The sequence below is a fragment of the Cavia porcellus genome, unplaced genomic scaffold, assembly GCF_034190915.1.
Source record: "Cavia porcellus strain 051 isolate PalLab524CR breed Dunkin Hartley unplaced genomic scaffold, mCavPor4.1 scaffold_14, whole genome shotgun sequence".
Taxonomy (NCBI): domain Eukaryota; kingdom Metazoa; phylum Chordata; class Mammalia; order Rodentia; family Caviidae; genus Cavia; species Cavia porcellus.
This window is the reverse complement of record NW_026947497.1, coordinates 74,190,139-74,204,606: the sequence shown is the minus strand read 5'-3', so window position 1 is coordinate 74,204,606 and position 14,468 is coordinate 74,190,139. Positions and strand designations below refer to the sequence as shown.

The 14,468-nt window shown below is 36.4% G+C and overlaps 1 protein-coding gene across 4 annotated transcripts in view; it reads right to left on the bottom strand.

Moving 5' to 3' along the window:
* The window catches only part of Opa1 (OPA1 mitochondrial dynamin like GTPase), a 74,504-nt gene that overhangs the window by 42,809 nt on the left and 17,227 nt on the right, over positions 1–14,468 (bottom strand). For 2 of the 4 annotated variants that reach the window (XM_005006878.4, XM_063261244.1), the window contains 10 exons: positions 13,073–13,183; positions 8,687–8,740; positions 7,258–7,362; positions 5,599–5,685; positions 4,782–4,895; positions 1,388–1,468; positions 1,190–1,264; positions 823–894; positions 641–740; positions 78–208 (listed from right to left, as the gene is read on the bottom strand). In XM_005006878.4, the coding sequence (XP_005006935.1) occupies positions 78–208; positions 641–740; positions 823–894; positions 1,190–1,264; positions 1,388–1,468; positions 4,782–4,895; positions 5,599–5,685; positions 7,258–7,362; positions 8,687–8,740; positions 13,073–13,183 (930 nt within the window). The remainder of the gene's footprint in view (positions 1–77; positions 209–640; positions 741–822; positions 895–1,189; positions 1,265–1,387; positions 1,469–4,781; positions 4,896–5,598; positions 5,686–7,257; positions 7,363–8,686; positions 8,741–13,072; positions 13,184–14,468) is intronic. The other 2 variants (XM_063261245.1, XM_063261247.1) reach the window with 1 other exon arrangement.

Below are 14,468 nucleotides of genomic sequence, written 5' to 3'. Positions count from 1 at the left end.
CTTTTACCTAACGTACTCCTGTCACGGCAGGAGCTTGCACAAAGAATAAATTTTCATGATAAAGAACTTGCCCTTACCCTGCTTGGGCTAGCTACATTTTTTTCTGCTAGGTCAACTTTGGTCAAAACAAATATGGTCCTTCTTCCATGAGGATCCATTTGGCTGACCAAGTCCGTAACAATACTGCGTTCAGCATCCACAGAGCCATCTGAAAAAAAGATTGAAAGATGAAACTGTGATAATAAATCTTAGTGCAAATGTATCTATGTTTACATCACAGTAATAAACATTTTGTTAATATATTCACTTTTAGGGGGCTGGGGATTTAGCTCAGTGGCATAAGTGCCTGCCTTGCAAGCATGAGGTCATGCGTTTGATCCCTGACACCAAAAAAAAAAAAAAAAAAAAAAAAAAAATCACTTTTTTTAAATGAAAGAAAATTTCAGCTAATAAAACTTTTTATGATGCTTCGGGGGAAAATTATTGAAATATCCACGACTTCAATTCTATTTATTGTACTAATAAAATGAACAACAAAAAGGGTAAAAAGCACTTGTCTTGCATGTCTACGTAAAGAGTATGATTTAGGACAAAGCTTGGAAAGCGTATCAGGATATCTGAAATCTTCCATGTCATTTACCTTGAATACAGAGGATGATGGCATTAGGGTTCTGCATGTAAGCTTTGCTGATACTGAAAATAGTTTCTTTAGTGTCAGGAGCCATGCCCGATGTCACAGTCTTGAAGAAAAAGGTTTGACATGTCACTGTGAGTGTTTTCCACAATAGAAATAGAATCAATTCACATTTTGTGTACACTTACATTAATCACACCTGGTAAATCAACCAGCACCATTCTCTGTAGTCCCGGGCCTTTAACATTTAATGATATGGTCTGTTGAGGAAAGAGAAAAATAATTCTAGGTTTTAGGGAAGTTTGTTAAAAAATTTTTGATGATACACACTCTGAAAACCCCTTAATTCTCCATTAAAGTATGGCACTCAGAAAAAATTCATTCTTTTTTTTAACTCTAAAATAATGACTAGAAAATTATGCATAAAGTGATACATTATTTGGAACATTAAAAAACACTATGTATCTTGGAACAGCTATACTGTAAACACTGACACCGACCACACCATTTCTTTGAACCTATAAACTTACTGCTGAAAAGAACCGCACCTCTTACCTCGGGGCTAACCGTGCAACCTTCTTTCACATTTTTCCTCATTCGGAGTTCTATTTCATGTCTTAATGCTGCAAGCTGTTAATGGAAAGCAATAAAATCGGAAGAAAATCTTAGTTTGCAAACACTTCATTTTGTTGTCTTATAAATACACAGGGATAATAATGCTATACATATTAACCTTAGAGAAATTCTACTTACATCCTCTTCTTTGGTGAGGTCAAACTCCCGGGAGCTATCTTTAAACAAGGCCACATGGTGAGGACCTTCACTCAGAGTCACCTGAAATGAGCAAACAACCAGCATGTAACAACATATTTGCAATTAACATTGATTTCTACAGCACCAACAAGGTCTAGAGCTGCCACTGCCCTGCCTGGGTCTGAGAGACCCTCACAATACACTCCAGCAGCATCTCTTTTAGTGCTGTTAGCATGGTAGGTCTGGAGTTTTCATCTAGCCATCACACATGCCGTGACTGCCCAACAAGATGGCTGGCTTTTAGACCAAAAGTGCTGCCATTTTGTCTTTCCTAGCCAATGTTATATACAGCCCCAAGTACAGGAGCATTACTCTAAAACTTAAGAAGAAAAATTTACACTTAATTTCAAGAGTATACTTAGCCAGGGGACAATTCATTGTTCAGCATCCGTAAGTGCACACACTTTCTGCCCAGTACTGCAGACGGGGAAACACTGCATTGACTGTCCCTGGAGCTCACAGATTGTCCCTAAACCTAACAGAACAATGCAACCATGCTTGGGGGCCACAGCAGAGAACAGTGTGGTATAAGAGCTAAGACACACTTCCCTCAATGGGTGGCATTTAGCCAAGAATATTTAACAATATATATCCACGGTGGTTTCATGAGAACTCTTATATTTTCCATTCCTTATCTGTAACTTTTAAAGCTCCTCTATAACTATACTATTTTACTTTAAAAAGACAACTCCTTCCATTGAGATTAGCTAAACTGGCTAAAGAAAAACAGCTGTCGAAAGGAACTACGGTAGCTTGGATTATGAGGCCAGAATCTCAAACGATTTGTGGGATTTTCCTGCAAAGATTTTCCATCAGAGCACTTGGTGGTTTGTGGCCCACGGGAAAGGTCCATGGGAAAGCTTAACAGCTCCTTGGGTACAATAAACTAAAACCAGAATTCAGGTTTATCAAGCTGCTGTGACTACCATGCTGAAATCCCAGAGAAAAAGTGAACCACAGAAGTGAACCTCTAACACCAAGCTCTGCACCGTGTGCGCCATTTTCCTTTAGTTCCTCTAGTATGAATATGAAGAAACCAAGCAAAAAGCAGCTGCTGAAGAGGTTAAAGTGGCTGGGCAGCACTTGCCAATTTTGGTGTTCTGGGGAGACAAAAATATGGTGATCAGGTCAAATGAAGAGACAAAGCCCTGGGAATCACAGAAGACTGCTGGCCAGAAGGAAAGAGATCAGGCTTGTCTTCAAGGAAATCTGTCCATACATAACTTCCAGCCAGAACAAGGTTAACTCTGTCCTGACGTATCACTCACAGCCTCTGCAATGAGGGTATGAAAGGCAGGTTTTCCAATGGGTTATTGAGATTTTTTCTCCTAAGCTGGCAGTACCCTAAATCCTTAGTAACAGTAAAGTGGACATGGAAAGCAGGGTACATTCACTCAATACCAGAGGAATGATGAAGGAACCAGGGTCACATCACGTGGTGCAATGCACAGACCCCAGAAAGTACACTCTGTTTGAATAAGACTAAGATGCCCAACACTCACTGTTGTTCTTACAAATAGAGTTCACTTCTTAAAGATTTTCACAACAGCTTCATTGTCTTGTTTTCTACCACTATTCTAGCCATAATTCTTGGTGATTTTACTTCTCCAATTCTTTGATTACTGTATAACAACCCGTGTCACTTGAACATGACAGGAAAGAACCCTACAAAACACAAAGCCCAAGCACACAAGATTCACTTTAAATTTACGCCCCCAGACCTTAATGGAGATGCCAGTCCAATTCAGCAATCCTAGCATCACCTGGCTTCATCGAATCACTACTAGAGCCTCCACGATCTATAGGAAAAACTCAATCCCTTTTCCTTTTTCTGTCCTCAGCACCCTGTAATTTGGCTCCTTTTACAAAGGCAGCAGATGCAGTCAGAAAACTCTACGTCCTCCCGCTTCCTGGGCTTCTCCGGTAACCTGAGCGGGTGCTTCTCAGCCTCATTGCCTGTCGGCAGTCCTGCACCACACTGATGACTTCCTCTCTGTGCTGTCTCCACCTGACTGCTGGCGCATGGCGGGCTCCGGTTCTCACCTATGGCACTGGCTGGTCCTTCACCTGTTTCTCTTTGTTTCTTCTTCCTTCTACCTCATAATGTAGGGAAGGTGCAGGATGCAGTCCTGGTTCTGTCTTCTTTCTCACTCACTGCTTTTAAGATCTCACCCATCAAGATCAGGGCTCTAAATACTATCATTATTAAAGTTACGTCTACAGCCCAGATCTCTCCACCCTTTGTTCAGACTCAAAGCCTCTTTGATTATAAGCATACACTCTCTTTGTCTCTCTCAAATGGGCAGGAAATCCCTGTCATCCTACTTTCAAAAGAGATCCAGAATTCACTTCTTCCTGCCTTCACTCCTCTTGCGCTGGTCCAAGCATCATCTGTGTCCATGATTCTGTATTGTCCGCATCTCTTATCAGCACAACAGCCAGAGCCATATAAAAGAAAATGTTATTCTGCTCAAAACTCAACTCCCATTTTATTCAAAATAAAAACCAGTCTGTACACTGGCCTACAAAGTGCTAAAATCTGCCTCTCCCATCTGTTTTCATGACTTACAACTCTTCAATCTGGTTTGGTGACACCAGCGTCCACACTGTTCCTTGAACATGACAGCCCTCATCCCCTGAGGGCTGCGTACTAGCTGTTTGCTTTATTGGAACATCATGGCACTAGGAAGCAACAGAACTCCCTCCTTCACGCACTGCAAATCTTGATTTAAATACCATCTTCTCGATGCAGCTACGCGCTTCAGCAAGCACCCTGCCATGCCTGTTCTACTTGCCTGGCTCCAATTTTTGTCTTTACACGGTGAATAGCACTGTTCATCTTCCAACAAAATATTTAGTTACCTGTCTCGCTTGCTGTCTGTCTCTCTCCTCTAGAACATGTTCTCTGCTATGGCAAAATCATTTGATTTGTGTGCCAACATATGGCCCAGAACAGTGCTGGCACAGATTAAGAGCTCCGCAAGTGTTTAATGGAAACCTCTACAGTCATTCACTTTTCTCAGGGCCCACGGATGGGCTGCTGGTGCTTCCGCTTACAGACCGCTCACCAGGCAGCCCCAGCCCCTTCACCTTACTGTTCTTACAATGGTGCCTTCTCTCACATTATTTCCCCTCACTAAGTCTCTGTAACTGGCATATAAACTGTCCCTACCCCACATACTTCAGTGGCCTGCTGTGTCCTCTGTCCTCTTCCACTGCACTCACTCAGCGCCTCCTACAGGTTCCAGACACCGCATAAAACCTTGTTCAGCCAAGTCTGTGTTTCTGTTGCCTGCAGGTAGCGGCCACCCTTCACGCAGTGGCCCCTGCTCACCTTCACTGGCGAGCGCGTCATCATCTCCCCGGAGCCCCGCGGGAATATGCGTGCCTGGGCGATCATTTCCAACACGCTCGTCTTCCCGGCACTCTGATCTCCAACCACCACAACCTTACCATGAAAATGAAGGACAGTCATTCGCATTTTTCTGACACCAATTAAATTTCAATAGATCTGGAATGTTGCCCTATGGCTTTTAGTATCTTAAAATATTTACAGATAAAAAATGATTTCTGAAAAACCCATGAAAAAATGGTTCAAATGGTAGGCACACTGAAAATATAAATAGCAAACATTAATTGGAACCATTATTTATAGTGAAACTTTTATTTTGTAAAAAGCGTCCTAATTAAAACCACTATTTCTAAAATCATATTACTAACTTTCCACAAATCTTTTCCATAGGTATTTTACTTTTTACAAATGCAGTTTGAATTCTTATAGATCAAATTTCATTTATATCCTTGATTTAATCTACTGTTTGTTTAGCTATTTTAATACCACAATACTTCATAATGCCACCTATCTGAGTCTTCTCCCACAATACATAAGTGTAAGTAATACACAGTTACAGGACATTTATGTTTACTCACATTTATATAGAACAAAACAGAAAGCCAAGTAACACTAGAAGCTGAACACGTCACCGGAATAAATGAGATTATACAGGTAAAAAATCTGTATGTCTGTATCAGTCTGTATCTATGCATGTGTGTGCATACAACACACGCACGCACGCACTCACGCTGCTTTTCCGAAGCTAATGTGATGTTTTTCTATGAGCAAATTCACTGTCTGCTACTTTTTCAGTTACCCGTGGTAGATGATCTTGTGTATTGTAACTTGCATCATAATCAGAGAGAACATCAAGAACTTCAGAATACATATCGATTAAAGATTTCTGTAAAAATTTTAAAAAACAATATTATAATACAATGACAATATTAAGAAAAAACTCAAGTGTATCAAGAGAAAAAAGTTGATAAATTCAAACTTTTTTCATAATCATTATATTGCTTTTTTCTAATTACTGTACTTGGATACATCTACATGGTAAAATCTTAAAGAAGACAGAGTAAAATTCCATTTCTTCTTCAGTTTATTTTGAAGTAAAATGATTAAATAAGTGCCTTAATTTAGGATTTCCTAGCTTTCTAACTGAAAGAGGAGAGTGATTAATCCTGATGAGTGAATTTTACAGGTCAGCAGACGAAAACCATAAACATCAAAAAGGCCAAAGGAGAAGTGACCAACTGACAAGGAAATTGTCCTTTGCCAAGTGTGGGATGTGTGCGTGACAAGAGGCGAGGGTAAGGAACATGTGCAAGTGGGTGCTGAGGCTAGAGCTGGAGGAATGGTCACTGGAAGACTACATGAAGCAGTCAGAGGGATTAAATGGCCTGTAGCGACGGGGCAGACTAGCACAGGACAGCACCTGGGACAGGCGGCCTGGACCGTTCTTTCTCTGGACCAGGACTGAGCATAATGCCTTGCATGCAGTAAGTGTCAAGTGAGATATCTGCTGAACAAATAAATTAGGTCCGAGAAAAAGGGTAATCATACAACAGCCTTTCTGTATTTTTACTCTGAGGCAGGTGTGGCTAAACCACTCAGGCTGGGCTTGGCTTGTGCTCCTCCTGCCTCATTCTTGCAGAGTGCTAGCTTATGTACGCCAGCCTGCTCAGCTTGGTTAAGGATGAGATTTAATGACGAGGTAAAAAATAAGTTTCCCTTTCCTCTCTTAATACCTGGAAGCAGTGAAGCGGCAAATTAAAAATAAACAAAAGATATTCATTATCATTGCATTTTATGAGAGAAAATACCATTTTCTGAGATAAACTCTTGACATACGGTGACTTTTGAACATAAGTTTCCTCCACTGCTAGGTGCCACTTGTAAATAAAGTGCTCATTTGGTACAGCCACGATTTAGACTCAGAGCGTTAATGTACATTGGTGAAACCAGGATGGATCTTTGGACCACGGCTACCGAAAGTAAATGCCATGATTTACTGCTGCTTTGCTATACTGGAGCAAATCATGTTTCCTTATTATGAGATTCTGCTTATTTATGAGATTTAGGTTAAAATAATTACTTCAATTTACACATCTGGATTGGCGGGGAATAATAAGATTTAATTTGCTAGTTAGGGGGGATGGCACACTCATTAATGATAATAGGTTATAGTTAGATGTCCATCAACCTAACAATTCTAACTTTACAGACACAGAAGAAAGCCTAAATATAAAATAGGTATTTCAGAAAAATATACTAAACTTGAAGAAATTACTCTTAAAAATAGGCAATTTATGGGGATGTTATAAAACACAATATAAAGCAAATCTCTGGGGACTACAACTTGTGATAAGTTGACACTGGGTAAAAACAGAATAAAACAATTTAGTTTCTTAAAAACTATTATCAGTGTTAAGTGTGTCAAAGTTCTGAGAGTTAAAAGTGAAAGTTAAAATACCTTCAGCTTTCTATGATGGATGCCTTTGTCATCTTTCTGCAGTACTAATTTCCTTAGTTCTTTGTTCTCCTTTTCTAAACGTTCCAAGATTCTCTGATACTTTAACTGCAACAAAATAAAACATACCCATATAAGATGGGTTAACAAATAACATTAAGTATTAATTAAAATCCTCTAAAATTCTTAAGTCGTATCACCCAACCATCTAAAATGAATTATTACTTTAAAAGCCTCTACTAAGAATATCTCATATAAACTGAAATTAGTTTTGACAATTTAGCATTAACTTGAAAAATTCTTTGTTACTTACATTGAAGAAATTATATTATCTAGAAATACTAGAAATAAGAATTTAAAGTCCTAAGGTACACCTTAAAGACCAATAATTTCTATTATATCAACATTTTAAATTTTCGTTGCAGCCATTTAACAAAAATTCAGATTATCCTTATGCCCACATTATTTTTTTTTAATCAAGATGATATCAAATGACAGAAGTTCATATGCTGAGCCAGTATTACACGTGCACTAATTCTTTTAGCTTTGTCAGAAACCCCATGAGGCAGGGGTTGTACCGCTTAGGAACTTAGGGTTAGAGACTGAAATAATAAAAAAGAACAATGTTTTTACATAATTGCTCATTTCTTTGCAAAATGCGAGTCTACATTTTCATTTTTTGGTACAGGGGTCAACTTGCAGCCTCCCTGTCCCCCAAAATGGACCAGGTAAAGTGGTGGAGAACTTATGGCATTTGTGTTACTTGTTTTTCCTTTTAAGACCAAAGATATTAATGTACGAGTTGTTTTTTCTGAACTAAAACCTCAGGATTCAGGTTTAACTGTGGTGTGTTGACACTTTGTGGTAAGTAAGTGACTTCTGGGTCACAGTTTGGGCAGTGTGTCTGCAAGGTTCACCAGCACTACGTTCTGCACTTTGGATGCATCACAGGTATAGCGAGGGCTCTTAAAACAACTTTGGAGGGTTCCACTCCTAGAGATTCTAGTTGAATAGGTCTAGGATGTGGCCAAGATCGGCATTTCTAACAAGTTCTCACATGGTGGACTTCTGAACTGCTGAGTAGACTCAACTGAAATTTAAATGCTACCGATACCGGACTATCAGTGGAAAATGCAAGCATATGTTTACTCAACAACAAACCTTTCTCTCTTTTTGCACTGCAGCTGACTTTTAAAATCAGAAGGACAAGAGTCGCTCAAAGTACTTTTACAAATAAATGAGTTAATTGAATACTTCCAACTTGTTCTTTCTTTTGCCTTCTCAATTATGTTCTGTATGTACTGATAACAGGATATACTATTAACCATTCCTCCCAATTTTGTTTTATTGAAAAGTAAATTTTTACAGCATCCAACTTTTGCTAGACTCTACTAAGAGAAACTACCTAGTTTTTCTTACCCATCTGAATTACCTGAGTATGCAGAAGTTCCTCTTGAAGTTGGTCAATTTTCTCTTTGTCTGATACCTGAATGTTTAAAATAAAAATTTTACTTGAGTAGAATTAGGTTTATGTAGAATGCACAGTAAATAAAATTTTTAAACAAGTATTAAGAACCTTTTTAAACAAGTATAAAAACTACTGGCTTCATATGCATGATTTAATAACAAATTTTAAATCATGAATAGCTCCTCAAAATCTTATATTATGAAGTAAAAACCTTAAAAAGAAAAAAAAACTTAAAAATGAGTAATTTTTCTGTTGCCACTCCTATCATTTGTTGTGAAAGACTTGTTAAAAAAATAAGAGACCAACAGAGATGGTTACTATATTCACAACAGATTGTCTGCCCATTAGAATCATGTTTTGGGAAATTAGATATGGTACTATATATAGTCACTGAAAAAGCTCACTGGTTACTGTGTATCTTGTACTTAGGGAATTTCATAATAACTACAAAGAACTTGCATTTTCAGTGCTCGTTCATTTCAGTGAGTAGAGTCAGACTCTTGTTTTAATTACTTAATTAACTATTATTATTATTTTTTGGCAGGGTCTCACTACTTTAGAGCAGGCTTTAACTCACAGTGGTCCTGCCTGCATCAGCCTCTTGAGTGCTGGGATTTTAGCTATGCACCACCACACCTGGCAGATGCTTATTTTTAAATTCAATTTCAAGGCCAAATCTGCTAACCCATAATATATGACTTTCACCTGTAGTGATGAAAGTGAAGCAACTAAAATTGACTTGAACATAGAACAAAACAAAACAAAAAATCCACAGGTATTGTGTAAACTACTTCAAATTACTAATAGTTCTAAGACAGAATATTTTAAAAACTTGAAGAATTTTATTATATTACAGGTTTTAAAGTAGTCACAATACAATTCCAAATACGAAATACAATGACAATTATAATAAAAATGTCACTTGTGACAAATCCACATGACTTTTTTGACTTAATAAGGTACAAAGTTGTCATCCTCAGCCTTTAAAAATAATTGTCTAGTTTCTGAAAATAAAAAATTGTAATATATATTTCATAGGAGGAAAAAAATCAAGTTAAATCCATTTTCTTTTTGATTTAAATCTTTGTACAGCTTCACTTGTTGATTATTTAAGCAATTAAGACATCATGGCAGCAAATATAAATCCAAAATTAAAATGACTGGATTATTAATAAATCTTGTCCATTCCCTAAAAAGTTACTTTCATCTTTCAATTCTTACTTCTAAATACTTTTTCAAAAAGTTTTCAAACTTTTAAATATTTTATAATGCTTGCTAAAAATGATAAGTATTATTTTTTGCCTTAGCTTACATCTGAAAATCTCTAAAAATAATTTAGTAATTACATAAAGTATAATATAACAAAAACTTTAATATGTTTTTCCAGCAAGCAGGTTTACTGATAGAAAGCAATTTTTCTATTTTGACTATGCGTGATTGTATAGAATAGACAAGAATTATTAACTGTCTTAAACTGTGAAGAGAAGTTGAGGAGGAGCCCACAACCCAAAGAACAAAATCTAGCAGGCCAATGAAGAAATAAAGAATTCCGCATTATGATCACATGGCATGCCGTCTTTCTGTAACAATGTGGTCATAAACCATTTCTTATGGAGACTAAATTTCCAACTCATTTTAAAAGATGCTTTGATTTTACTCTGTTTCAATTGCAGCTACAACTGTGTAAAATATATAAGAATTTTAGTTTCAACTATTTAAGCTTAGAATATGAATATTTACTAATTTTATGTACTACCTCTTAAATTGCTAAAGGTAGTTCAACATTACTCAACATCTGGGCAATAATTAAGAGATTAACACAATTATATAAAGAAAAATTAAAATGCTTATTATAAGCCAATGGTTATAAAAGTTTAACTTAGTAGTTTGGTTAAACAAAAAGGTTATATATCAAATTTAAGTGATATAAGGTTTTCTAAAGAATATTACAATCCTGATTTTAATATTAGTTTTTTGTGAACATGACTATTATAATTTTTATAAATTTGGGTGGTGAGTACTGAAATTTATCATTTGCTGCTCTGGCACAATTTTGATGAATAGGTGATGCATGGTTTATCAATATTCTTTCTATGTGTTTGGTTTAATGGAAGATCAAAATTAATTTTAGTGTTTGTCATAAAAGAACAGGTGGTGGTGGAGTCAAAAATTAATTCCTAAAATCTGGTACAATGTTTACAGAATAAATAGTAAACACTGATGAGAAGATACATGTTGTCTTACGAGAACAGCACAAAGTATTTTCAATCTAGGTCTTAACTAGTAACTTGGGTATGTTCATGTCTTGTTGTTTAATATATTTTGTTTTCATTATGAAATTATTTTGAAACTCACCCTGACAGAAATGGTATCAATAGTCTTGAAACCAGAGTTTTTCTACAATTCCAGGGCTGTGAAATTGATGGAGAAAGAGCGGAATCCTCCGCAGAAACAAGCTAAAGCTGAAAGAGAAAAACCTTTACTAGCTCCTCACAAAACCAAGCCTGATTTTAAATTTTTAAGTATTTCTCCCTTGTAAGACATTGTGGCCATTCTAAGAGTGTAATATGTATATACGGGTCACTGCAAAAATTTCTATAAATGTATACATATTATAGGAAGCAAAACTACCAATGGCAGTTTTAATCTACTGTCTCTGCTTAAGATCTTTTGCTCAGAAGATATAAGAATATTTATTAGTTGGCTTCTGACAAAATATTAAAAAATAAAGACCTTATATTTTCAAGAAAGTAAAAGGAATAAAAGTAACAAACAGTAGCTATACTGTTTAGTGCCTCAAGCAAACTTCAAGTGCCTAGCACGCTAAATTCTTATGAATATATATTTTGATCACAATAGCAAAGAACATGAAAGGCAACTCTACTAACTACAGGAGAGGAGGAGGGAAAACTAAGTAACTGGCCTTTCAGGATAATAGGGGGAGGATTTCTTAAAGCAAGTTATTTAGTTTCATACAAGGCAATTATAAAGAGGGCAGAACAAGCCCTTCCGGTGCCCATTCAGTGCGACTTCATAAACACAACAGACGCAGGAGCAGTCCCGCCAGTCTTGTCCACAGCTGGGGACAGAGACATATGCAAAGACTTATGTGGATAACCCTATAAACACTAGAAACAGGAATGATCCCCATAGGCCTCCATAAAAAGTAATAAATCAGTCCTAAAATGAACATTCATCTTTGGCAGTGTAGAAAATATATTAATATTCATTATTAATAAATTGTCAGATTCAAAGGCACACTAGTAATTTTAAAATATATCTTGGAATCTTAAAGTGGCCAGGTAGATAGGATTCATTCCAATTTTATCAGTACAAAAAAAAAACCAAAGAATAATTTGTAAGTAGTTACAACAGTATTTTTAAGCTACATACCAGAACAATCCTTTCTGTAACTAAACTAAGGTACAGACAACTCAGTATAAGCAGCCAATTTTAGAATATTTAAATGGTACACTCACAGCACACAGAACAGAGAATGGCAAGTACTATCAAAAATAAATCCTCCTCTGGTGTAATATGTCTATTGTAATCACACAAAAAAATAACTTCTTTTCTTTTTAACCTATTTGTTTAGCTATTCATTGACTGGAAGCTAAACAAAATATAGGTGTTGATTCCACAGCCATGGAGTTGAGAAAAACCAGGAGTTACACTGAAAAAGAAATGGGATTATGATAACTACTGTCCAATACTCGCCCACCAATGAGATGAGGTTAGCCAGTAGCATTACGGCACTAAATCCTTATCTTCAATATTGGCTGATTGAGACGTGAGAACCTACAAGAAGTAAATTAGATGACTGAGTCTTTCTTCCTGAGTAAGATTTGTATTTAATTGTAAAACTCTGCTGTGACCTAATAGATGTAACATAATTATCTGATTTTAAGATTTCAGAATGTAAGTGTAATACTTAGATCACTTTGATCTAAGTATCTTCAAAATATGAACCTAGGAATATATATTGTGGGAGTGCCTAACAGGCAAAAGATTATTTTTTAAGGACCTCTTGATCGCACCAATAAAAAATATATGGGCGATTCAACAACCGGACTACCTAAACAATAATTCATAATTTTATTCTAAACATAAACCCATGGGCCCTCACAGACAATCCCACCTTCAAAACCTAAATTCCTATGACTGAACTTGATATTTTAGGTTCTGCCTACACTGTCCATTCCAGAAAAGTTACATCTTTATATCAGATGCATCCTTGTTAAAAATGATTTTTCACAGTTGAAGTCCAAGAAAGGATTAAGGCGACATGATCTCGGCAGAAATGGCTGATTAGTGTGAGTACATCAGGAGCCCCGTTAAACCATCCATCACCTTGCGCTTCTGCTGGGCATAGCTTGAGCCATATTGGCCAGTGGATCTGCGTGCTTCCTCTTCATGCTCTTGAATTTGCTGTTGTAAGAGAATGAGCTCACCAAGCAGACCCTGCCGTGAGTTTACAGTGAGAAGGGGAAAATTGGGGAGGAGAACAATGTTAAATCAAAGGGCACAACAAAGTAACAGATGTAAGGGGAAGGAATGGACAGCTTAAAACAAAAATGGAAACTCATGCACCCACAGAGCCTTCATAGGACTGGGCCCTGGACAGCATTTCCATTTTGCCTTTAGCAAGATTGGTTATCCTCTAAATAAAAAACAGCACAGCTTAAAAAGTGAAAAGCAAAAATGCAGTAATAACTGCTGAGTTAAATGAGCCAGACACACAACATTAACACAGTGAAAACTAGACTGGCTGGAATGCTCAAAGAAGGTAGTATTGTCCCTTAACTGAATTTCCTGGCAAAACCCTGAGCTTTGAATTGCTAATATGTGCTCTTAGCTTAAAATATGTGAGGAAAAAAACCTCAAGCTGATTTTTTTTTTTTTTTTAAACACAGCATTGATCTTTCAGGCCTAACTCTTCTAATTCTCAATGATAACTTTCACAGTGCTAATTAGAGGCTCATAATCATTAATGCTTATTGAGCTGTTACCCTTAAATAGGCATTTTTCCTTGGCATGATTTCAAATAAATATTACAGTCTTGAAAAAAACCTAAAAATCTGAGTTTTCTAGCACCAAATTAATCAAGGTTGTATACTAATGCAAATATTTATGTGCCTTTATACACATATTGAAATTTAGGATTTTCATAAATTTAAAAATGTTTTAGATTCTATTTGACTTTGTATGACATTAAATAACTAGTTTGTTTGTTTTCACTTTTTATGAGCTGTTTTGACATTAAATAGAAATAGCTTCTGAGAATATCAGCAAGGATATATCAATTACTAAGCAAAAGCACTATGAAAGAGCATAAGATACAGAGACAGTTACTATGAAAACTTAAAGTGAAACAAAAGTTTAGACCTATAAACAAAATAATTACTTTTTCTGCTGCTAATATTAATCCCATTTAACAATGAAATATTAAATAGGTACAATTTTTATAGTGTATCACATATGGCCTGACATGGTCAACAAACGTGTCATTTTCTGAATAGTGTTTTTCACTTGCTGGCCTCTGAGATAATCAACTGAAAAATGTGGAGGAAAGAACAACTAAGAGTTGACAATGTCAGAAGCCTAAATTTTTCTCAATTAGAAATCCTAAAAAGGCAAAGTTCCAGTCAATAAGGTGACTGGATTATACAAGGTGACTGACTTGGAGGAACAAGGGGATCAGTTTTCACCAAGTCATAAACATAAAGAGTTAGGAACATTAACATAG